The sequence below is a fragment of the Mastacembelus armatus genome, chromosome 16 (assembly GCF_900324485.2).
Source record: "Mastacembelus armatus chromosome 16, fMasArm1.2, whole genome shotgun sequence".
NCBI classification, from domain to species: domain Eukaryota; kingdom Metazoa; phylum Chordata; class Actinopteri; order Synbranchiformes; family Mastacembelidae; genus Mastacembelus; species Mastacembelus armatus.
The window spans coordinates 22,980,304-23,007,241 of NC_046648.1; the positions used below are offsets into that span (position 1 = coordinate 22,980,304).

The 26,938-nt window shown below is 41.8% G+C and overlaps 1 protein-coding gene across 3 annotated transcripts in view; it reads right to left on the reverse strand.

Moving 5' to 3' along the window:
* The window catches only part of crppa (CDP-L-ribitol pyrophosphorylase A), a 65,700-nt gene that overhangs the window by 9,687 nt on the left and 29,075 nt on the right, over positions 1-26,938 (reverse strand). For 2 of the 3 annotated variants that reach the window (XM_026316756.1, XM_026316754.1), the window contains one exon: positions 18,408-21,019. The exons of the other annotated variant lie outside the window; for it this stretch is intronic. In XM_026316756.1, coding sequence (XP_026172541.1) covers positions 20,915-21,019 — 105 coding nt within the window. In that variant the 3' untranslated portion in view covers positions 18,408-20,914. Of the gene's footprint in view, positions 1-18,407; positions 21,020-26,938 lie in introns of those variants that run through there. 3 annotated transcript variants of the gene reach the window in all.

A 26,938-nucleotide genomic window follows, 5' to 3' on the forward strand; every position in this document is an offset into this window, starting at 1 on the left:
ATACAGTTAAACACTATTTTTGTACCAAAACATTTTTATCAACAACTAAAATTAAGAGTCTTCTTAATCACATTTTGCTTCAGTTTGAGAGATGTCATTTCAACTTGAAAGTGTTTTCTATTTGTTTTAGGACACTGGTGCCATCATGAGTAACCATGCAGAACCAATCAATTGGTTTTATTAATTAAAAATGATCTAACTGCTATGAAAAGAAGATGGTCTGTGTTAAATGATCAAATTCGTCTGATAAATTCAGACTGGAGATAAAAAATGAGCAGATATTCTCTGTGGTCAGAGTCTGATGGAGCCATCTACCACACTTGCCGCTCTGAGGTGGCCATTTTGTGTCTGTAATGGCTGTGGACAGCTGGTGTGACATCATCATCTATAATGGAGGGCGGTTGGAGCAGCCTGGTGTGATGGTTCCCCTCCACCTCCAGCTTGAAGGCAGTGGAGCCTGAGCAGACGTGTGTGATGCTGTGCAGGGCCTTGTGCCGAGTCAGACCACACCTCAAACAGCCCGGGGTCGCCGCACTGAAACCTCCATTTAGATCTGGGCCCGGTGCAACCGCCAAAACCAAGAGCCTCACCGTCTCTAGCCAGCTACGGCGCTAAGCCTGTTTCCTCCCAGACTAAATTTGTAAGCGCCCTCCTTCACACTCCTCGCTGTCCTCAAGTAGGACTGGGTGCCAGGTGGGGAACAGCTCCAACTTCTCAATTGGTGAACGGGGCCCATTAGTGATTTTTATTTGTTCGACTGGCCGCGCACCCACCGTTCATCCAAACCCACCCTGCACGCTGAGCCTCCTGCTCCACAACACTAAAGCTCATATTGGTGCAGGTTTTGTCCTGTGATGGTGAAAGAGGTCTGGCCGTACTGCATCGCTCCAGTGTCCATCTGATGGTCCAGCTTCAACATGCTGTTCCAATAAAGCAAATTATTCACAAAAGTGAAGTCAACCTTTTATGATTTAATGGCTTCCTTCTCTCTTTCAGTTCCTGGGGGTTTTGTTACTGTACGGGGGTGGAGGTTTGGAGGGGGGGGGGGGCTGATGTTAGGTCACTGTGTTGGAGCTGGTGATTCTTATTAACACTTTATTCAGACTCAGCACCTTCGACTTGATTTCTGCTAGACATCATCATGCTGTTAAATGTTGGTCAGTCGCTGACGTGCTCGGCTCCTTTTACAGTAGAAATGATAGGAGAGTGCTGTTTATTAATGTATCTGACAAACACATTGATAATGAAGAGGAAAATGTAAAATCAAATCAAATATCTTTGATTTATTTTCTGCCTAAATACCCAGAGTTGCACTTTTACTTTTACTTACAGCAACTACAGCTTTATTAAGCTTTTTTTTATGGTGCCGCTCAGGGACTTTGTTTGGTCTGGGTAAAAGTAGTCCACAGTGACTTCAGACACAACATCATTAACATTTCACCAAAACCACTATCTTTCCCTATCTTAGCTGAAGTGTTATTGTTGCCTAACCCTAACCAACCACACATGGGAGTGGGGATGCGACCGCCGGCCTCTGGAGACAACGTTCTCCTGGAGTTCCTCCTCTACTGCAGCTCCTTTTAATGCAACACTTCATTTACTCCGAAAATGTTGCCTCTCGACATGATCCAGCCAGCGAGTACGTTTTTCATTACAACTTGCTCTTTAGTATCATATGAACAGAATTTCTTGTTGTGTGGGTTTGGGCTTGGTTCAGTCAGACTGTTGATGAGCTTCCTCGTCTTCCTGTTTGCTGTTCTGCAGGACACCACTGTATTGTTAGTTAACACATCAGGGTTTCATTCCCGGGCCGTACACAGCCACGGTCGCCCTCCACAGGTGTTTCCACTTATTCTGCCTGATTAAAGCTCTTTCAAGCTCTCTGGGCGTAGCTGTGTCTGACTGACACCTCCTTCACATTTTTGCACCTGTCAGGGCGGGACACATCACATCCAGATTGGTCTTTGTCGTACGATGCACTCACAGGATTCCCAGCATAGCTTCACCCACTTTCAGCCTGACCACACGTCCAGTGAGTGGAAATAAATGAAACTGTGTGGGTGTTTTTCAATTTAACTTTTTATTGAATGTTATTCAGTTCAGATGGTCACTTTTTCTATGCCAGTGACTACTACCACCACTAGTATTAGTAGTTCTTTAATTATGCATAATAATAATTGTTGTTGTTTTCCTACTTTTTGGGGCGGGCTCATAGGCCCACCTGGCTTTTTTTTTTTTTTTCTTCTGCTGTTTTTTCTTTAGTTTTTTCTTCTTTTTCTGGGAAAATAAAGAACTAAAATTACACCTACTCTTACATTTGGAACAGCCATCACAACCTTTCCTTGTGTTTTATTTCGTTGCATCATGTAAAGCATAAATTTACAGTTGATTAGTCAGACCTTGGTTTTTGAGGTGCTCTGTGATGAATGGCTGTGGCAAAAACATGGCTTCAGCCTGCTGATGCAGCTGTAGACTCTAATGATGGACTAAATGCTATTTGAGAGGTTTTTCCACCATGACAAGCACAGGGGCTAACTGTTTTTGGACACAGAATTGGTGAAATGCAACAAAACCATGGGCACTGGCACAATTCATCAATACTTTTGGTTTACAAACATTGACATATTAGCCTTTTATGACATGATGAGAATAAAGTAGTGTGGAAAGAAATATTTCATAAGTTGGTCCACTAGCTGTCAAACATTAATACTGACAACTACCAGGATCACAAACATTCGCATCAGCCTCAAAAGCTTCTATCTTTGAACATCTGTCAGTGAATATTTACTGTCTCCAGGAGCCAGCAGGCACCTTGTTTCTGTAACTACACGTTCCTGTAAGTGCTTACGGCTGCAGCTCTCCACACTGTGACCTGAGGACCTAGAGTGCCGCAGCCAGTCCGAGGTCACAGGAGGTGCAGTGCACAGCGGGAGAACAGCGACCTCTACTGGGAGCTGATGAAGGTGATGTACGTGAATGCGTGAGTGCAAACACTCGCTCACGGCAGCGTGTTCAGACTGTCAGTCATCCAGCAGCTGTGACTAATCTTTGTCAGTATGTCTTTGTTTTAAGTTGGAAACATTTTTTCCATATTAAACGTCAGAGCAGGCAAATGCATTAGTTATAATTAGACTGAACCACTTACAGTAAGAGCAATAAAAACAAGCCTACAAAATACATAAGCAAAATAAGTATTACTTGAACCTTGAACGTGCAAATAAATTGTGATTTATTGTTTTATGATTTACTGTCTGTCAGGACTATTTGCATGTTGTATGTTTAGTCTTAATGTTCTTTTACTGGGGAAGGATTTTTGGAAATACTGTAAGTTACTGTAAGTCTGAGCAGTTTTCTGATCTTAATCCTGTAATGTTTGGCCTGAATATTGGTGGAATAAATATTCAGATGATTACCAGAAGTAGAACAGCAAATACAACGCTCTATGTAGAACCCCTGGACTTAAAACGTACTGGGAAAAAACCTAGTATCAAAGGTAAATGTTCTCACTATACAAAGTGGCCACTGTTATTCATTACTATGTTACTGGACTCCATATGACATATCAGTGTGGAAGCCGCACTTTACGACTGAACTGTAAGTGGTCGAGGTGCAGCTCATTTTTTTAGAGCCTGAACTCAGTAACAGTGCAGGCCTTACGATAACCATGCATTTTTAATTTGAAGAATGTGAAGTACCAAACACAGCTACAATGAGAGGAGCTGTAAAATGTTTGAACCCCACCTCTTTTTTTGTTAGTTTTAACTTGTTTTCCTTTCTTTTCCTTGCTCTGATTGAGATCCAGATTCCTCGCTCCCCTCAGACTGTTTTCTGCTGAAGGTATGGTTGAAACTGTTTGCCCGACATTTATCTGCCTGGAAATAAATAACACGTCTCTGCAGCAGCTCTGGAGTCGAGGGTTCTTGCTGCTCGGTGTCAGTCAGATTTAGCTCTTGGCCAATAGAAACCCAGTGACCTCTGCATATTTTGCACTCAGCAGGGTCATCGTCTGTGCCTCCAGGGAGTCGTTCTGCTCTCCATCTCCTCTCACGCTGGGAAGTGGAGTTCCCAAGCATTTCCCCCTGACTATGGCCCAGAACAATCCCATGTTGTCACCCAATCAGGAGACTGGAACCACTGGCTTCAGCCGCCTGCTTGGTATGGACGTGACGCAGGGCCAGGACAATAGGAGGATACAGAGGCATACCGTATGGTTACAAATAGCCTCCTTTGTCATGACGACAGGGTGCGATAAGTTGTAATAGAGTGTAGTGTCAGTTTCCTGAATTTTACGTTCTGACACCTAAAGCTACCTAAGCTCCTTCTGTGTTGTGCCTTGTTAAAAATGATGACCCGTGCTGCATAAAGAACCTTAAATACGGAGCTCTAAGCCTCTAACCCTGGTAATATATAAAATGTGTTGCCTGTGGATCAGATCCACAAAGAGTCGTGCTATGAACTGACTGTTTCTGTTGCCTGTGTGTCGTGACATCTGTTGAAATCATAGGCCTGTTTTCAGCAGGACCCGGTCCCCGTCCTCTCTGCAGTTGCCGTGGAGACGAGGCAGTGAGCAGGAGGCAGAGCAGGGTTTGGTCCAAGCTCGCTGGGACTGAAGAGGAGGCGGCGGTTTGGACGGGATGGACCGCATTCAGTTCCAGGGCTTTCCAGAACCTCCCAGGGGCTTCATTAAAACAAAAGGAGGAGGAGGAGGGGGAGAGAGGGGAGGAGGTGGGACTTCCTGTTGGAATGTAACAGACCAACCATGACCCCATAGGAACTGCAACTTTTAATGTGGACAGAAGGTTTACAGCCACACTACAGTAATATCACGTGTGTATCCATTACAGATGGTCTTCATCATGCAACAGTGCTGTAACAGTGTGTGTTGTCTTTTCTGAGCCTCTCACTGCGACACAGACCTGCTGTCAGAATGCAGACTGGTAGATCCTCTACAAGTGTCTGTAGCCCCTGCTGGTGAGTGGTAGGTACTGCAGCAACCTCACTCCACTTATTTTGTGTAAAGGTGACCCCACATGTCACTTGCTCTACGAATATTCTTACCAACTTCTAGTTCACTTCTATTGAATCTAATACGAGACATTTTAGGCCTGACGTTCCTGGTTTGGTGCACCCTTAAACCGGTTCAGGTGGAATCAGAATCCACCTTTCTAGGTTTCCTGATTGTACTGACGTCAGCTGTATTTATCGCTGTATCCTGTAGCTTTGCTCTTATCCACAGTGAGTCTGTTCTTCTTCTGATCAATTTATTTGTTAACCAAGTCAAGTCCATGACATTTCATCATTTTTGGGACCAACCTCTTTCACCTCCACTGCCCAAGTGAGTTCTGCAGAAGATTAAAGCTGGAATTTTACTTCTCCAGGCTGCACAAAGGTGAACGGTCATGGAGGTTCGCCATCTTTGTGTGTGTCTGGTTCTTTTCTTCTTGCATGTTGTACTTTTTGTTTGGATTTGCCTCTCAACAGGAGTTTAATCAACCAATCAGCTGCATGATGAGCAGGTCAACGCAGCATGCAGCTGATACTTGGTAGGTGTGTATGTCTGCTCCTCTGCAATCATGAAGAAAACTTTGATAAACAATTGTAATCATGTCTCTTACAATTACAAACTGCTGTGATATATTTAGGCTTCTGATCAACATTCAAACTAAAATTAGGCATCAGAAGCACCTTGGTTAAGGACAGGACCACAGTTTTTATAAAGCTCAACAATTCAACCTTCAGGTTTTTCAGCATTTAACCAGCATCACGATATTTTCCCAACCTTTCCAAATCATCTGTAGCAGCTAGAAGAAAAAATCTAATGACTAACAATCGAAACAAATGAGATAAGAAACAAAGCAATAAAAAAAAAAACAGAAGTAAATTTCAAAACATATTTGTGGCTGAAAATTATTAGCAGTGTACATAGAGTAAATGTTAAGCTGTTATTTTTGCAAAGTTTGGGAAGATTTCTCGAACCTGCTGCCAACCTGATGCTAAATGACCCGGTGGAAAAAACAAATGCTAATAAAAACACCTTATTTTCTAAGTCTGCTTTTTAACAACCCGGTTAAATGATTAGTAAATACAGACAACTGTGAGCCCGCCAAAGAACCTCTCTACCAAGGGCGTCCATGTTTTGATGTCCTTCAGTATTGAGCATGACAACTGGATAATGAGTAGCGTGTGGGGGACTGGAAAGCATCTTGTTAACTGCTTCGTTCCAGCAACAGAGCACGGGCCAGAAAGTGAAAGCCAAAAACATCAACGTGGAAATGTAATCCATGAATCACTGGTGATGATAAACAAACAATCAACTCCCTGCAGAGAGCCTTTAGTAATGTTGTGACAGAAAATGATCCGTCTGTTACGCTGAGGCCGAGCTGAATTACAGAGTGACCAACATGAAACGACTCCACGTCGAGAGCCGAAGCGGCAAAGACAGAGCGGTTTGTGGACGGGTGAGACAGCTGCATTACTGCAGTTCATCATCCAGCAGGAAACAATAGTGATGCATCAGACTCCAGCGGAGGACGACGGCCTCCAGGATCAGACCTAGTTTTCCATAAAACTGATTTACAATTTGGATGACTCGCTTATCCTGTACAGCTTAGGGTAGCAAGTAAAAATGAAAAGAGTTCCCAGATCACTCAAATTAAAAGCAGCAAGTAGAAAATCAGAAAACAGAAAAATTAAAATCAAAATAAGAAATGAAGACAGAGACGGAGGGAATAAAACATTTACTTAAACATGAGCCATAAAACATCGGCTTTATGAGGAAATGTTTCAGCTTTGGTGAAAAAAACTACTTTTGTGATCTTGACTTTAGTCTCAATCTTCTGTGAGCTGAGTAAGTAACCTCAGAATAAGAAGATTCATTTAGTTCACAGCTATTCGTTTATTTTTATTATTCATCGACCAAAGTGTCACAGCAGTTTGTCCAAAACTTCATGTTTTACAAAACCTAAATAGTTACAATTAAAATGCAGTTAATGCTCACACACAATGTCAGACACAGTAACTGTGGATGTGCTGCTAATAATTAGGCGGCTGTTAGACTCACCACATGTCAGGGTTACATTGCTGCTGTTGAACTTGCATTTGTCTCCATTACAAGTGTGTTTAACTTTACTGAACATTTCAAAAAGCCTTTTTCCCCAACTGCCTTCCACCCCTCCACTAAACTCTGGCACTCAAACCTGAAGGTTTTCAGACTAACAGCAGGGAAATGTTTCTCCTGCCTCGACTATTCCCCGCTGACTGGCTTACGCCGACAATCAGAACTTCTCCCAAAAACCTTTTACCAATCCTGTTTTAGCCTGGTGCTGAGCTGGTTTCACAGCAGACGACCTGCCACACTGGGAAAAGCCCAGGTGTTACTAATAACATTAACACACACACACACACACACACACACACACACACGTTACACCTCTGTGCTCTCCAAGGGTCCCAGTCATGACAGCGAAACCATCAAACAACAGGATCCTGAGTCTCAGTGGCAGAGTAAGTCCTCAGGTCCAATACTTCAGGAAAAAAGCAGTACCACACAGAGAAAGTCCTAAATTCAAATCCTGCTCAAGAAAACTTGCCTAAGTGTCATCAGCAAAATATGATCAAAGTACAAAAAATAAATATACTCAGGAATAAAGTGTCATTAACTCCTATTACACTGCATATTATCATTGTGGAGTGATGCTACTGCTGCATTCATGTACATTCATGCTGAGCTACTGCAGTTGTTTAAGACTGGACTAGTTTCAGTACATTATAAGCTGTAGGTAACTTCATCTGCAGCAGAGCACAATGTTCTGAGAGCTCTCATGCATTTTCAATGGACAGGAAGGGGATGAAAATTTGTAATTAAAAAAGAAAAAGCAAGTAGCTCCAGCTGTCAGACACATGTGGTGGAGTAAAAATATAATGCAGCATAAAATGAAAAGACATGAGTTAATGTACTCAATTAAATTCTGAAAATACTGTGCTGAGAACAGCCACATATACTGAAACAGGACTGTAGGGTAATAATGATACACACAAAATCTCCTCCTGTCTAGTTTTGGTTTTCCCATCCTGCAAATATCTCACAATCCTCTTATGTGTCACCTTTCATCTTTTTCATCATCTACGCGTCTTGTTTACATGTTGTTTAGTTGAAAGGGTCTAAAACAGTTATATAATTAATAATATAATACAATAATAATACTAAAGCTAATTATTGACGCCAGTAAAACGAAGTCAGGGCAGAAATGCAAGTTGTCAGATGATGGACAGGTTGCGGATATTTGCCAGACGTATTTGAAAGCAAAAACAAAGGTGAACAGTAAAATTTAGACCAACACTCTCCAACATAAACATCCAACACAGTTCCTGCTTCAGTTTTGAGCTACAGGACCAGACTGAGTGTAACTGTGCACACCCACAGCTTTCCTGTGCAGTAAGGGAATATTAACAGCATTTTATTTCCCTCAACATATCATTTTACCTCAAAATGTAGTTTAAAAAGTGGTTTGGATAATCCGGATAGAGTCTGGGCCTGTGTATAACCTGTTCAACTGAATCTGTTTCTGTCTGCCAGACCACATTGCCAAAACTAAACTTGGTTAGAAACCAAAATTATGCTTTTAGATATCCATTTTGAAAATTGCTTAAATTTGCATCCCTGCACCAAAGTGTAAAAGCTGAGCTTCAATTCCTCAATGGCCAAAAGTGGTTTAATGCTGCAGCAATGTTCTGTGATCACACAGCTCCATTTTCCTTCTTAATGAAGTGTGTTACACAACCAGGGCATGTTTATCTTCCACATGATTGATCCTTTATAAAGTGCTGATTACAACTGACTAATTGTACAACTCTGAGGGGGAGACAGAACACACACACACACACGCACGCACACACACACACACACACACACACACACACACACAGGAACCCACACCGAGTGAACAGAAACGAAACGAGAGGATACCTGCACAAACACACAGTAATGCACACATGCACGATAATAAGTCAAACTGTATAAATGAAAACACACATATGTTGTATGCTTGCATGTACATACTTTACACAGACATACACACTCGGGTGTGAGTATAAATACACATTCTCACACCCACACTAACACTAAAACACTAACACACACATTTCTGGGCTCCAGCTCGTGTCTGCTGTGTTTACATGCCACCATCACTCCGTGGTCTGGCACGAGGCATCGAAAGTGATCAGAAATGAGACCAGAAAAAAAAAGGCCAGGCCAAGCCGGAGAGTAAATAAGTAATAAATCTATCCCACATCAGCGGAACGGTTCATTGTAAACACGCTCTTAAAAACAAGCATGTTGTGGCGTCCCGTGCTGATGGGAAGATGGCTGACATTCCAGATGCTCTCCACAAGAAAGAGCAGCGATAGAAAAAGAGTTGTGAGTTTACGGGGTTTTGGCCAGTTTCTCCAGAGCATCTGGTGGCTTTAATCACAACAAAGCATAATTAGTCAACATCAGAGAGACAGAGAGGAGGTGAGGTGAAGGGTTCCTCAATGTACAACGTGTGAGGAAGCACCGGTGTTGTGCCAAAATATGCATCACACTAAAAATCGTCATCCCTTGTTATTACTGAGGGAAAATTGCTCTATACACGACAATTAAGACAAGAGCCAGACGAAACAGAAAACCAAAAACAACCTCCCTGGTTTAGTTTTCTCTTCTAATTTTTAATGTGATTTGTCCTGAAATTTGACACTTAGATGAAAATGTTTATTTTTCGCAAAAATGAAAATATTAAATAAATAATATACATTATTATACATACATATTAGACACTTAATTTCTTGGATTCAGGGGGAAACTAAATATGTTACAGTTTGTTATTTACACATCCAGCAGACACAGATCAACATTATTATTCATTCGTCATGTCTAATATTCAGATTTCTTTGAACTCAGTTTTGGTCTCCACCGACTCCAAAGAAAAACTTTTTTAGCACTTGCTACTTTTCTGTGTTTGGTGACGATGTGCAGGCAATGTACGCACACTGTGTGTCAGGACTTGTCTTAAAGCTGAAACAGCTGCTGCTGTTGCTGGGAGGTAGTTAATGGAAGAAATGTTTGCTGGGCAGCGCTGGAGAAGATATGAGTAAAACACTTTATTCAGAAATACAAAATTATGTTTGTCTATTAAAGACTTTTTTAAAAATACACATTAGTTTTGCATCATCGCAATCACTGAACGTATTTCACTGTTATCCTTTATTTCTAAACATGAGACTCATTTTTATATTAGAAAATCATGCAAAAAGAACCAAAGGACAATGTGGATATAGAGCTTCAATGAGCACTGCCTGCATAGTACGATGTACAGTCATTTTTTCTCAACTTCAAAAGAGCATTTTATAAAATCATTTTAGTTTTCTGTAACTTTACTGTTCTTAAATCTTTTATTAAATGTCTCATCTGTTTTTTCTCTTGTCTCTCTTTTCCTTATAACATTTCAATACTGCTTTAGTAAATATTTATTAATGACGACTTTATCTGTGTCTTTATGTTCAGGGTGCATTTTGTCTCTGTGTGCCCCTCAACAGATTCAAGAGGTCACACATAAGCATAGTGATCATTTTACTGGTCAACTTCAGGTCCAGTTAATAGAGATGGAAAGAAGCTGGGATTTCTGGGGGAGTTTGAAACTGATCCCTCTCTCGCTTGTAAAAGTTGCACACTTAACTGGACGCATGCGAGGAGGTGAAACCGATCGGAGCAGAGTGGGTGTGAAATATATGCGTTGCTCTCGGCCACCTGGAAGTGCATGTACATACGTGTGTGTGTTTGCATGAGAATGTGTGTGACATTTAAGACACCATGCAGGTCCCACACATGGCTGAGAGCTGGAGGTAAAGCGAGGATGAATAACCCCACTAACTTCTATGGCTCAAATTAGCGGTGCTTTTTAAAGAGGCCTCCCACACAGCTATCAGCACGCTCACCACCGACGACCCCAATTATCAGCTCCAAGAGCCTGCGCTCACTCCAAAGACTGAACCTCATATGTCATCGACAGGCGGCCACCCCTCCCTTTTACGAATGGGAACACTATCATAAAAGGCCTTGATGATATAAAACAAAGCGATTGGCTTTGACGTGGGAGGAGATTTTAGCTCATTTGGGGTTTTTCAAAAAAGAGGGAACCAGTTCGGAATTGATCCCGTGCTTTATGGCCTGCTTCCCCCTCTGCGCTAGGTCACAGGATTTATTTCTCAGTCCGCACATCAGGACATAAATCATCCATTCTTCTGTTCCCCTTTACTTCTTCTTCTCCCTCTCCCTCTCTCTCTGAAGCGAAGGATGTGGCTGTCTGCAGCAGGGAGTCCAGCTCTCTCCCCTCCGGAAGAATTAGACCCGCAGACATTACCACATTGTATTTTGCGGTGCATAGTTTTTCAAAAGGGGGAACCAGTCCTGGCTCCACCACAGTCCCAGACCTGCGGGCCCCTCGGGCCTCTTTCCCTCACTCTTTAATTAGATTAGCCGGGTCCCCAGTCTGGCAACCCAGGCCTCCAATCTGGCAATGCAGCTACTTTTGCAGCAGTGCAATATCTGGTCTTAAGAGGAGGAAATGACCTAAATGTTGGTCAGCATGGTATTCTGTTACACCCAATGGTGTGCTGACAAAATGACTTGGATAATGAAGACGTTAGAGGCGAAGGAGAGAAGGGACAAGAAAAAGAGGATTTACAGCTGAGCTCTATGAAAAGTGCTGGGCCAACTGAAGGCTTGTGGTCAGGGCAGCCATTCTGGGAGAGAAGCTGGCAGCTGAGGGAACCATCACAGGTCAGGTCAGTTCCAAAAACAGCCAATTAGGGGCTCAGGGGCAGCTGCATATCAATAAATGTCACTCAAGCATGTCGCTACTTTAAGGTGTACAGCTAATTTGCAATGAAAAGCCAAAGTGGATCATTTAGGCAGTGAAAAATTGTCTTGTTTCTCTCTGCTGCCTAGTCTTATGCAAGTATTTCAGCATCTTCAAGTATCTGAGCAGAAGGCTGTAAAATATCACAGCAGCATTGGAAAGGAAGTTGTCAGGCCAAACGATGATGCCAAAGTCAAAGCCATGAGTTTGAACAATTTAGGAGCCAGAGAGTCTTACAGGACACTGTCAGCATCAGCAGTTAATTCACTGCCAAGGCAGGATTAAGAGATATAAAGAAAACACAGAGTTAGTCTGCATTTAAAAAAGTGGCTAAAACTGAACAGGACTGTTCTAATGGTGCAGAGCTTCCCGCAGCGAAACACATGTGCAGACACGGCTAATCCAGCCGTGCACTAAATTCCAGAGCCAGCCATCTAGATGGGACGTGACAGTATAAAACAGAGAAGGACGTCTGGAGACTTCCCTGACAGGAAGTGAGTGCTGTGAATGATTTGGCCTCATAAATCATTTTTTGGGGAAGAGATGGAAGAAGCTTCCAAAACCCCTTTTCAGTCTTTTTCTGATGAGTTGATCCCTCAAACGGTGCTACAGAGAACAGTGCTGTGTGTGTGTGTGTGTGTGTGTGTGTGTGCGTGTGTTGCAGCTCCCACACTATAACACAAATCAAGATGTTATGGCAGGTTGTGATGACTAACTTGCTGTTGTTGTTTTTGAGGTCTGTTGTGGAGAAAATAGTTTCAGTCCTTCACCGTGGCCCGGAGGGAGCCGAGGCTCGGAGCTCGGGCCCTGGCGAAGGGAAAAAGTCCTGAGACATGTTCATGGGAAAGATCAGCCGGGGATTTGTCTCTGCGGTGTAGTTAGTCTGCGAGTATGTGTGTGTGTGAAAGAGGGAGTGAGAAAAAGGCAGCAAAGTTTGAAACTATGTTCACAGAAACTCAGACAAAATTGAAAAGCAACCAATAATTCTTTGTTCTAGCTTCTGTGTCCCTGCAATGAAACATAAATGTTCACGTGTTAATGAGGTTCTGCTACGACTCTTTCAATTCAGCACTTCTACAGCCGAGGTGAGGATAAATAACTGTGACACGGGACCAGGACCTCTGGATGATGGAGTACTGTCGATAAGAGGCGTCAGAACTGAACACACTTCTAAGTGGTATTCAAGTCATGTACTTTATCATTGTATGTATCACTGTTCTACACACACACACACACACACACACACACACACACACACACACACACACACACACACAGTGGCATTGATTCTTCCAGCTAACTCTTGAACAGAAAGAATTACAGGCATGTTGTTCTCCACCTTTGTGAGAACCTGCACTGACATAGCTCACTCCTAGATACCTAACCTCCACCCTCACCCCTAACCTAAACAGAGTTCTGACCTGAACCCTAGTTTTAACCCTCAACCAACTCTGTACAGCTGAGAGCGGCGTCAAACCACACAAACATATGAGCCATGTTCACATATATACTGTTCATTCTCATTAGCACCATTTATTTTAAAGCATAATGCTGAAAGGAACATGTAAAGTAATTCGACTCCATGTGAAAGTAGTAAAATGTTCCATCGGTTGGATTTAAGTTGGATCACAGCTGTCTAATAGAACTATCGACCTCTGACAGAGAACAGCTAATCAGACATTTATTGAAACGGAAAAGGACTTTTCAGAACTCCTCAGAGTGTGTGTGTTCACATGTGTGTGTCTGTGTTGAAGCTCGTCAGCGTTTGTGTGGGTGTGACCTGTAATGGATGGACTTCCTCTCTCTCCCGCTGGAGGTGGGCTTGATTGAACGCCGCCGGAGGAGTTGAGGAGTAAAGAAAGCAGCCAGGACGGACGCAGAGAGCAGCCACTGAGCTCTGCTGACATTTCATCGTCTGAATCATGAACAGAGCTGCAACATGGATGTCAGCATGATGGAGATCCTATTGAGGAGGGGGGTGGGGGCTCACTGGACCATCAGCCAAATCCACAGCTGCTTCCAACTAACTCCGCTCGCTCTCAGTTTCAGCTCAAGTCAACGAACTTTATTGGCATCAAAGCAGAGAAATATTTCACAATCCATGTCTGTACTAAACCTCATTCTCCTCTTCCATCAGCAAGTGTTTCAGTAGCTGAATGCTGCAGGGTCTTTTTCTTTTCCTGTTTGTTTTCTTCCTTTGCACTTTCCATTTCTTTGTGTTTTCTTCCTTTCCATTGTTGTTCAGTTCCTTCTTCCATTGCCCGTCAACCCTTTTGCTTTGCCGTTTCCTTTATTCTTTTACATTTTTGCTTGCTCTCCTTTTTGTTTCCTTTATTTTAAAATGTTCTTCCTTTTTCAATTAGTTCCTTATTTCCTTTTTTACAATTTTTCCTTCTTGTCTTTTTTCTTACATGTTACTTCATCCTTCTTTCTTTGAGTTTTTATACCTTCCTTTACTCCTCCTTGCTCTTTTCTTTTGGTTTTGTTCCCATATCTTCCTTTCCCGTACTTTGTTCATGCACCGTAAATAAACATTCTTCACTCCACCATAAATGTGAGCACTTTAACACTCCCCACTGTCTCACTTTCCCTGCTTGCCATTTGGGACATCCTCATTTACAAAGATCGTTAACAGCAAAAACACAGGAAACCTCACAAAGACACAGAAACACATTCACACCCACAGCAGATGAGTCAGCCCCTCCTGTTTTCACCTATGACGGATCACCCATTAACCCACAGCACCCAGCCGCCTCCGCACACAAATAATCAGCCCTGATGTGCCATGGTGTCCTCCCACCCCCATAATTGTAGATAATTGTTGGAGCTAATTTCAACCAATTCACCCCATTACGAAAGCCTCCCTTACCTCTAATCCAGCCCTTTGGCTCTGATAATATAGACAAAGTTTGGATCTCAGTCGTGCTGAGTGATGAAGTCAGTAAAGCTCACTAACAGGAGGAAAAGCTTCCAACTTCTGATGTTAGACAAAGTGCATAGAGGAAGAAAAAACATTATTCAGGTATAGAGTCTAAAAGCACCATTATTTTGTTTTTGCTTTTTTCGTTGACAATCAAAGCACTTCCCTATAAAACGTAAGAGGCAACACAGCTGTTCAGAGCCTTTCAGCCTATTTAGGCTCTTTTGGTTTTATTTTCCATTAGAGGAGGGAGCTGTCTTTCAACAAAAATAAATAAGTCTATATGAGACCACTGTCCACTTTTTTACCCAGCACTGGATAGAAACATAGCATTTCTCTCACGTGTTGGTAGAGACCAAAGCAGAGCTAAAAGGAGTGACACTGGCACTGCAAGTGGACAGAACTCCACATGAATGTTAATATTGCTTCCTCATCGCTGGAAGAGCAATTGTTCAGGATTAGACTGTCAGAGTGTTTCACCCACGTTTCTGTTCTCTTATGCACTCAAGGGTTAAATGGTTTACTATACTGGATCTGGTCATGCTACCTTTGTGGTAAAGACCTTGATTTCAGGCTCCTGAATGAAACCCTGCCCTCATCTGCAGAAAGCTATGGCACATCTTCACAACTCTGCCACTCAACACCAGGTTGCTCACCACACAGCTGTGGTGCGCCACAGCACCACGGTGGGGCCTGGTGTTTATGCACCGCAGGGAGGGTCTGATAAAGCTTCACACAGACTGACTGACTCTCTTTTTCCAGCAGGTTGTTTCAGATGGAGCTGTCAGCGAGAGAAGCCACATTCTGCTGAGTCTCATTTATAAGGCGAGCCTCAGCTGTCTGTGGACCAGTGACAGCTTGGAGGGGGAGAAATGTGGAATTCATTTGGCTCAGGAGCGGTCAGCTCATGGCGATGGAGGAAATATGTGGGAGTGGGCAAGGGGGAAAAGACAGCACAATAAAAAATACAATAGAGTGAAATCTGCCAGTTTGAACTGTTATATAGTAACTGAACACCAACACGCAAGGCTGGATGAGAGCGTTTCCCCCACGCTGCTCATGCCTGTCATCTTTTCTTAATTCTCGTTCAACATTTGTTCACCACGACCAACCTGAATTCCACTCAGCATTTTTTCTGCCTTCAAAGCAATTAATAATGATTTAGAAGTCAACTATGGAGAATATGGTCTTAGTGGACATGTAAACAAAATCCAGGAGTGCATATGGAAACCACATTTTTAAAAAAAAAGCTACTTTAAATATGTCATTTTATTTGGAATAAAGCATTTGGATGAAATTGTTTCTAATTTTCCTTATGATTATTGTTTCTATCACCTCAAACAATAATCCAGTCATATTATTTTTTCGAAATAGAAAAGTGAAATTCAAATATTACTTTCAGAGAGTTTTGGAGTCAATTTCTTATTAAATTGCACAGGCAGGTCCCTCACAACCACATTCAAAAATATTAGCTGTAAACATGACAGAGATCCAGAGATGTTTAAACACAAGGTAACGTCACGGTTTTAATGCTCAAATGTTCGAAACTTGAGATCATCTGTTCTCAAGCTACCTTTGGTGTGCTATTTGCAGCAGAAAGGGTCATACACTAAGATGAGTGTATATTTGCTTAGAACACATGGCTCAGTTTCAGTTTTGACCGTGTTGATGCAGTGATATTTACTGTACCACCCAATCTACTCATGTGCCAAGAGGAAACTCATGCAAAGCCACTTACCCTTTAAACTGATGTATTTACCCTAAATAATAAAGATTCACACCTGAGCCAAATGCAAACGAGTTGGGACAGGTGTCACAATCCAGGTAATTAACCTAAGAGCAGTGTATGGAGGAGGTTCACTTAATCAGCCAGAACGAACAAAAAAAAAAAACAAAAGTCAAAATAGAAAACAGACCTTAAAATAAAAAAATGAATTCACAATAAGAAACTAAAAGGCAACATGCAGCATTTTGCCAGACATTTGTATTCGATTTCAGTGTTTTGACTCTGCAACTTTCCCACGTTTTTGTGTCTACTTCTAGAATATTTGTTATTTTATAGTTTGTTTTTTTGATCCATGTTTATCACATCTCAAATTAGATAATAAGGCCACCTCTCTCCACTGGTGCAATCTTCAAAAATGTAGGTGTTATTTAATTTCCCTCTTTGGACTTTCCCAGGCTGACTCAGTCTGTAAATCTCCTCTAGACCAACAAAATCACTGCTTAACCCCCCAAATTTCTATATAAACTCATTTCTCTACACACTGACATCACTCCCATCATGTTTACACTGCAACTCCTCTGCTCTGTGATCTCACAACAACCATTTCAACATCTGTTTCTGTAGTTTGATGAAACTTCAGGGAAAACATAATCTGGATTTTTACAGCATCATCTATTGCAGTGACTGTGTGTGAGACAGCAAACTTGCACACAGTTGTTTACATTTGGTTGTTTAGACTGTTGTTTGCTTTAAATCCACCCTCAAATATAAAAGTAATCTCCACCAGATGGCATTATTGTCTGTCCACTGATGTTTGGGAATTTCAGGGCGACTTGCTGAATCCTCTGCAAACGGTTATACGACATTAACATTGTGAGAACGGGTGGGAGTCCATTCAAAGCATTTGTGCTATAGTTTTAACTACAGCAACAAACAGTCTGAGTAGCACTGATGTTAACCAAATCAGAGTTACTTTCATATTCCAGGATGCCAGACGCTGAGGGTTTGCACTGAATTCATGAGGTCACATTCCTCGCACCTTCCCCTCCCCTCCTGTATTCATGATTGTATTATTGTACTTGGCGTCCCACCTCATGAAGCTTCCTGACCCGTCCAAAGTCCTCATATTCTTAGTCTGCTCCTTTGACCCCATCGCTGTGTTTGTTTTCAAGTCTCCAGGAAGAAGAGCTTTGTTGTGGTTTCTCTCCATGTGCCCTGTGTTCGCCACTGCTGGCAGAACTGTGCCGCTTTTACTGTGACGGTGAAATCTAAATTTAGTGTTGTCATATTAATTCTGAACACTCACAGACACAAACTGAAAACCTAAAGAGAATGCACGGGTACGTGCACACGCACATAGAGCCAGACTATATTACAATAACAAGGCTGTAATCAGCGCTGTGATTGGTTGGTGGAGGTCACGACTGCACCGAGCAGACCGACAGCCAGTTAAACTGTGGGTTCTGGCTTTGGTCTCTTCTCTGCAGCACAAGTGTTGGCATTATCTAAACAGGACCTGGTCTGAAGTATCAGCCAAGGCCAGCGGCTCTGGTTAGCATTAAGCTAACTGGGCTCAGACAGAACACGTCACAGCAGCTACAGTATGACGACCAAGACTAAACCATCAAAGTTTCATCCCAGATAATTAAATGTTTCCAGGAAATTTTGAAACAGTTTCTGACCAACGTTGTCTGTGAAGGATAACAAACCTCTAATGCCTGCAGCTGAGATGAAATAAGCACAGAGAGAAATCCAGTAGTTCCTGGATGTTGTTTTTGGCAGAGTCAAATTCATTTTGTGTTACTACTGTAGTCCTTATTTACAGTGCTTTCTGCTAACAAGCAACAAACTTCAACTTCACTGCTTCACTGTTTTATTATTTATGATTATTATTATGATTGTAATTATCACAGTCATTACAACATAATTCACTCCAACAAAGGTTAATTAAGTTTAGTTGCAGCACCAACAAAAGCCTCTCTTCTTATGTAGGTCTGGACTCAACATTCAAACCTTCCACAGCAGCAGGTACGATATACTTGCAAAGTTTCTGTGTCCAACATGGACCCCTGGTGGAGGAAAGATCTCTACACAGCCACAATGACGAAAACTGTCCACCAGGTGTCACTATACTCAAAGAATTACAGCAGCATCTAACATCCAGACAGGTCCTTAAGTACAGGCTTAGCTTCTGTTACTTTCAGTCACTAAACTGGCTTCACATAAATAAAGGAAACATCCTGTTTTTACCAGCTGCTCTCCTGCTTTGTCCCATAAACAAGATTAGTACACAATAATCCAGATCAAGCTTAGTGTGGGTCAGCGCAGGGTCCACTGTCCACTGTACTGAATACTAAGCAGCAAAGAACATGGAAAACATGTAAACCCAACTAGGACCAAAAGAAACAGGAACAAGTATTACCCAAATACTCACTCCAGCATGAAATGTGTATTAATTCACAATGGAAAATACAACAAATCCACTATTTCCTCCTGTTTGATGAAATTACTGCTTTTTTAAATAAATGAAACCACATTTTTGTGACCTGTTTTTAAAGATTTCTATCTTCAGCAAAAACAAATGCTTGAGGCTGTGCGCAGACAGACTGTCACGTTGCTTTGGTCTGTTCCTGTGACTTGTAGGTAAGAAGAAGAATATAGAGTAATGCCACAATCTTATAACCTTATCCTTCAACATGCACACCCAGGGGGCACAGTAAAGAGAGAAGGAAAATCTGCTGGAGAGACACTTGAGGTGAAGGGAACATGCAGACAGTTAATAGATTTAACAATGAAAACTGAATGAATGAATAAAAAAAACCAAAAAAACAACAAATGCAGATGCTTGCATTCACTTTGCACTCTGAGCTGTTTGGAGCACATGTCAGTGTGTTACAATCTCCAGAGAAATCCCTGAACCACAAGCCTATGTGGTGAGGAGTTCATTAGAGGAATCTGAAAGTGAAGACAGAGCTTCTCTGGCCTCAGGGGTCTCTCTCTCTGTGTGAACAGCTGGAATTCCACCAAGCTGCAGAGGACGGAGAACTGCAGGAAACTGGAGATGCCCTGGATGTGTGTGAGGTATACACAAAGCGAAGAGGCTTCTGTGGCGCTCGAAGAAATGTTCTGGCATCAACGCTTTTACAGACTTGAAGGCCAAAGTTGTTTGCAGTGAATATGTGCATGTCCAATGCTTAGACACAATATCTCCTAATAAATTTCCCAGACATTTCCAAATGAAAATATTGTCATTTGTTATGCTTTACCACCAGAGACGCAACACTACAAACTACATTTACCCATTTGGTAGCATTTTGTTTTCCACTTTGGAGTTTTTCACAACAATCTTATAATTATTTGACAGTTGTAATGATTTTACAAATGAAGAGTTTACATCAAACATGACAAAAACTTCTGTATAAAAAGTTGAGCTGTGTGAACTGTATGTTTTTTGCTTGGTATTAATATCCTGCTTTTAATTCATCCAAAACATACTTGGTGTTGCAGACATGGTGCGTGTGTGTGCGTGTGTGTGTGTGTGCATCTTTGAACCAAGTGTCACTGTCAGTATTTTTAATTGTGACCTGACAAGAGTCTGCAGATGAAAATAAGCTTTTAGTGCATTTCAGACATGATTTAAATTCTAATAACTGAACGATGATTTGACAGAGAACAAGTTGAGTAAGATGGACAGACCTTTTTCACATCAGACACTTTGATAAAAATGGGTGTAATTTATAACATTTGTGAAAATATGTGCTTTGAAAGGGTCTGTGTGAAGCACTATGGCAGCTGAGAAATCTAACAATCTGTCTGAAGACACCTGCCTCTGCAGTGACATGTAGTAGTTAATGTGCAGTGACTGATGGGAGAGATCAGCTGTGCAGGCAGGTGAACGGTCAGCTGATTCAGGTACAGGCATTGGAAGAATGGGAGTCTGGGCTTGAAGGGAGGGAAGCTGGGGTGAACCCAACAGGCTTCAGAGCTGGTTACTCATTAAGTCTCTTTCCCAACATCAGCAAGCTGATCAGCTAATTATGATGCATGATGGGATGCGTGAATGGCTGGTAGCGTTTGTCCCCACAGCAGTGATGACGTCTGTATGGGCGCCTCTTTCCATTTTTGAGTGCTTGTCAGGCATTTACCTTAAAGAGTCCTCTTTTCTTTTGGTCTCTTCAGTCCATTAGGTTGACAATTTTATTTCTCTCTTAAAAGTCTCCACATTCATGGAAGTGCAATACTTAATTGTGGAAGTATCCTTGTAAGCTTGCTGTAATTGACAAAGAGATGGCTTCAAAGCAGAAAAAGAACAATCATCTCATACCAGTGGACACTAGTCATGGTGTGGGGATTTTCTGTTGGTGCTGTTTCTCCTCATGCCTGCAGAAGTTGTCCCACCAGGGCGGGGCTCCTCTCCCGGATCAGCATTGATGTGATTTCAGCCGCCCTTAACACTGACCTCTCCCAGTGCTCAGTGTCCTTAGAGAGGAGGAGGGGGGGGGGGGACAGGGAGGTCATTTGTTGAAGAACATGAAATTACAGACAGACACGACAGTAACACGCTGCCTCGCTCATTACATCATCTCGGTAGTAACATCCTGCAGTAACAAACTGAGACAGGACTGCAGAGGTTCACATTTGTTCCGAGTTTATCTTCTCTCACTCTGCACGACTGTTTGAGTCATCCAGACGTTTGTTCACCAGTATTTGCCTGCAGTTCAAACCAGTAGGGAAACAAAGATAAACCACACTCACACATGCAGTGAGTTAAACTTCAGGTAAAAAAAAAAAAAAAACAATGTGAGTTGTGAATTCATTTGATTTGATTGCAAATATAAATTCTGGTGGAGGCCTGTGTCCATGTTATTTTACGGCTCGTTCAATCAACAGACGAAAGTAATTTTCACAAGGAGAGGAGAAAATGAATTAGAGCATTTTAACTTTAATTTAATGTCAAGTTCTCTGAAGCTTGGGAACCAATAGGGCGTACTTTGATATTTATGGTGCATGATATTAGACAGATCACGGTTTAAACCATATATTAAGATAAAAAGAGACCATACATTTGCCCAGTCTGTTTTTTTAAGACAAGCTCCACAGTTGTGGTTGCTGCTTTTGTGATTTGTCTGTATCTCTTTTTTCTTTTTTTATCTCCGCAGACTGCCTGCACAATGCACTTTTAATGGTCCTACTCCCCTGACTCCAATCCTCAGCCTACAGTGACTCCCTAATTTGATTTAGTTTCTTGATGAGGCCTAAGAATGACCCTGTTTTCCTTCTTTCAAAGACCCTGCAGTTCAAGGAGCTTTTCTGTGTTTTAAACAGCAGCTTGTTACTCACATAGATTCATACTTCGCGTTCTAAATGGGCTTTTTCATAAATAGATAATGGACTTTATTAAAAAAACAAAAAACTTGATTAAAATTTTAGCTGTAACAGGACACATGAAAAAGAAAATAACTCTTAAATCTGTAACTCTTAAAGATACAGTATGTACCAGTGAGAACCAAAAAGGATGCATAGAGAACAGACAAAAAGGAAGAAACTGATATCTATTGGTTTATATATTTGACAAAACCTTTGTCTATGCAATGAAATACCCCAAAAATATACTCGGACGTCAAAATGAAGTTAAATGGTAATCTGGTTTACTATAGCTGTGTCCTGCCCTTGTTTTCTGTTGCACTGCAGCAGTTCATGATAATGGAAACAGATTTTGAGTTCAGGTAAGTGCAGACCTCCATTTCTAGCCAATAATAATTATTATTATATACCTATTTTTATCATTACCTGTAACTCTTCCAACTGATATAGTTAATTAATAACATGCTTCTCTGCATTGGAAGAGCTGCTAGAACAATGATATTAACAATTGTTCTGTTCCATTTGGGTTTTCCATTAAGTGCTGACAGTGAGCCAGGATGGACACCACCAAGACCTGGAGCACATTCTTAAATAATTTAGTTCCACTTGACCTATTCATGCACTGAATGTAAAATGTCTACTGTGAAAAAAAGCCCTTGGGTCTTACTTGGGTGAGTACGATGTTATCAAAACAGACAAAACAAAGAGCCAAACCAATGAAAACTGATTCCAATTTGTAATAAACTATAATTATCCTTTAAAAACAGAACTGGATCTGAAATATATAATTTATATAGAAAGAGAAAGTGTCAAATTAGTTGGTGTTAACTAATTTGACACTTTCTCTTTGGATCTACAGTCAGTATATCAGCCAGCTCTCAAAAGGCAGGTTTTCTAAAAATAAAACAAAATAAAATAATGAAACAGTTTAGGGATGTTTAAGAAGGCATTTCACAAGGCATTTAATGTTCTATCATCCACAGAGAGTGAAACAAAAATATATTAAACATGCATCCCACTAAAATAACAAAATATCTATGATTTGTGGTCTGAAACATCCTGTTGAGTTTATCTTAAGATCTGGCTTCGAAAAACACTTTGTCTTACAACTATGTGTCAGCAGTTTAACACATTTGGGTTTAAGTGTAGGATCAATGGGACAGAAAAACAGCTCTGTTTCCGTCGATCTTATAGCCCAACTCCACCGGCCAGCTTTAAACAGCCCAGTTCGTGCAGGGATTGGAGGGGAACGTGACGAGGTGTGAGAACGATGAGTGTGGAATCGGGCCTGACCGTGGTTAATGGGAGTGAGAGACCTGCGATCCAGAACTCCTGAAGCACTCCTCCCTAATAAGAACCAGCGGGGGACTCAGATGACATAGATTTTCCACACCAACCAACTAAAGAGGGAATTGAGGCACTGGAGTACAGATCAGCAACTCCAGTCTCTCATTGATTAAAGCGACACAGGGGGAGGAATAAAATCTAAATATGATAGCTTTGAATGGCTCTTCAGAGGCATTTAGCATCAGCACGTCCATTCCTTTCTGAACAGCCTTTCATATTTACAACTGGCCAAATCTTTAAAGAATCAAAAGAAATCAAATGAAAGAAAAAAGTGAGGCTTTCCTGTTTTTCTTTTCAATGTGCCCAAGTCATTGTTCTACAGTTTAATCACTAGTATGAGACAATGAGGAGATGGGCCAGTACATCTGTAAGCACTCAGCAGAACTCAGTTAATAGCTCACTTTGTCCACATGTCCTCAGGAATATGCAGAGGTTCCTCAGTGTGATCAGTCAGGAGGCTCAGAAAGAAATCAGTGTTCTAGTAAATCTGAGGGTATCTTCTCATTGTTTATCAGATCAAAGCATTTCTCCCATTGTTATCTAAAGGCAAATATAGCTTCACACGAAAAGCATGAGATGTAACATGTGTTTGGAGGAGCTAAAAGGCCGCAGGAATGATAAATGTCACGAGCGCCGGTCGATTACCACCCAAGTGCATTGACAAGTACCAAGGGAAAGTCACGACAACTGCGGGTGTCTCGGGCATACTGAAGACAGCTATAGCACAGCCATCAGGCCACATACTAATGATTCCATTATAGAGGTCTGTTTTCTTACAGGCAGAAGAAAAAAAAACACGTTTGCACATGAGAAAATAAGAAAAAGCAAAAGGCAAGTCAAGCTCACCAAGGAGGATCAAAGTTTTAAGCCTGTCTAAGCCCTAGTGTTGAATTATTTCCACTCCAGATATGAGGCCTTTGAAATATGAATCATGCTTCATAAAGCAGCATTATTAAATCAAGTACTTGCTTGCACAGTGGAACAAAAATATGACTTGAGCTCTTCATTGACTCGTGGCACAACTTTAAGTAGTCACAACTGCCACTCAGGCTTCAAATGTGGTCGAGGAAAAAGCACGATAAAAGGGTAGAATTACTGAGCAACATATGCATAGGCTTCAGAGACATTTGCATATCTAACTGCTTTCAGGCTGAAATCTGTATGAAGAGCGATTGATCGCCGCTCTGGGACGAGCCACAGTTCACTGCAGAAAGTGGATGGCTGGTGGTTGGATAGGAAAGAGCTGGTGCCTTTCCTGACCCAGGCTGGGCTGCCATTGGTGGGATTGGCATTTTGTTCAGCTCATGTCTCCTCTTTCCACCGAGGACCATCAAGGATGAATAAAGCAGCTTGCTAATGAGAAAATCACTGGCTCATTGCTATGGGCACGCAAACATCCCTGAGAAGAAATACATGTGCTCGGACACACGCATGCAAGACAGAACACATACTGGGAAGGCACTTCATCGTGCATAAGCTTATGCATCCACCCTCACCCTCTCTCTCACACACACACACACACACAGACACACACACACACAGAGGGGAAATGGGATCGCAGAGGACTTTGGATGTCTCATGATCATCAGAGCTTATGTCCTCCAGCATTGACTGGGAGGTTTTCCACTGTCTTTGTCCCAGTGTCCCTTCCAGCAGAGCACACAGATGGAGAAACCAGCTCGCGAACACTGGAGTATGTGTGAATAATCTTCACTGAGGCAAACAGAACTGGAGTGGCACATTTGGACAGACATGAGATAAAAGCTGAAGCCTGAGGCTTTGACATAAAAACGGAAAGAGAATTAGTCTGATTGACAGAACCATTGGAGCCAACAGGCGCTCTTCACCTGTTTACAATGTGGAATTAATCTTCATATATTCCAAATAACGAAGAAATGTCTTAATGTGCTGGAGTCTAAATGCAGTCAGAAAGAGGGTATTTTATTTTATTTTATTTTAAAAGGGGCCTGTTTTTATGAGATAGACTTCACTGTTTGCCATGAGGGGACCTCACTTTCCACTTCATAATGATTAACTGACACAAATCCACACTTTGAGGATTTTCCAGCCAAACGTATCATCATTTATTCACATTAATGGGACGACTATCACTGGTAATGTATGCCGCATTAAATGCAAAGTGACACATTTACATTTGGAAATGCAACATTTTTTCCACCGACAGCAGAACGTCTGCTACATTGATTACTGGTGTGTCCAACCCCTTGGTGGCCTAGATGGCATTGCTACAGTTTCTATTGACAGATTTCACATTTAAAAATAGAGACCGTCAGCTAACAAAACATAAACTGGTATCAAGGGAAAAATACCACTGGATAGGAGTCATAGATGGACGGAGTTCTGGGAACTTTAGGGGTGTTACTTGAAGATTTATTTTTACTTCGTGCAGCGAGGACCTAGATTCCAGCGCACCAGACAAGTCATATTACAGAATAAAGTGACAGCATTGTTTTGATATATAAACAATGCAATATGTAATTATATGACTGGGCAGCAACTAAAAGCAAAATGATCTCAATCACTCCCATGTGTATGAATGCACACAAACATGCAATGGCCTTGTTATTCCAAACGGAGACCACAAGTTTATTGGAATGGAACTTCAATCATTAGCTTCTATTTTTGCTTACTGTTTAAAGGGAGAATTTTGACAAGCTGTGAGACGACAGGTCTTTGAAACACAGCAGAGGGCAAATGGGAAGAATGGGGGAGAACAACTTCACTGGACCACACAATAAGCAACCTTCAAACCCTTTCTATTCTTAAATGCCACAGATGCAATCAACCTTTCCATGTAAGAGCAGCACGTAGCAGCACTTCTGCCACACAAGAAGGGTCTGCTTTGAAGCCTAAAGGTTTCAGGCAATTAGGGCCTTTAACAATGACAATTTGCACACCTCTGTCATTCTCTTGCGATCCGCAGCCCCGAGGACTACTGCTGCTGCAGTTGAGGGCTTCCACTTGTGTTCCCTTCATGAAATGCCAAGAGTGCCGGGCCCCAATTGAAAAACAGCTTACGGAAAATCTTGGTGCTGAGCCTAAGCCAAGAGGTCTGGAAAGAGTTGTTAGAGTCACACCAGCTACTACAACCAAAGTAGCCAAAAACATTTAGGGAGTTTTTATCGGCTCTTTTCATTATTTTAACATTTTACTGTCACTATATTTTTTGCTGTGACACAAGGGTGAAACAGCACTAATAGCTGCAGCATCCACTTGAGGGCAGTATCATTACTAGAATTGAGGCCAGACAACATTCTCCACTACTAAAGTCTTTCAACATGAACTTCACTGAGCGTCACTTTAGCTTCTGCTCTTTAATAGATGAAGTAATTTCTTGGAAAAAAAAAAAAAAACTCTCCCCAAATGACCTGCAAGTTGAATCCCAGTGATACAATACTGCTAAAAACACCCAGTGCCTTGGTCTGAGAGGGGATAGTGTTTCAGGGTTTCTGACAGCTCGTCCCTGAGTGGGTATTGTGGTCCTGCTGCCCTCCCTCCCCTCCGTGTATCACTGAAGACAGGCAGTAGCTAGGGGCTAAACTGAGAAGAGAGAAGGTGGTAACAGGTCCAATTACTGGCCAATGCAAAACTCTGATTAGAGCCCCAAATTTTACATTCATACATACTTTTATTTTAGTAAAATAAGCATTCACATTTAAATTTTCA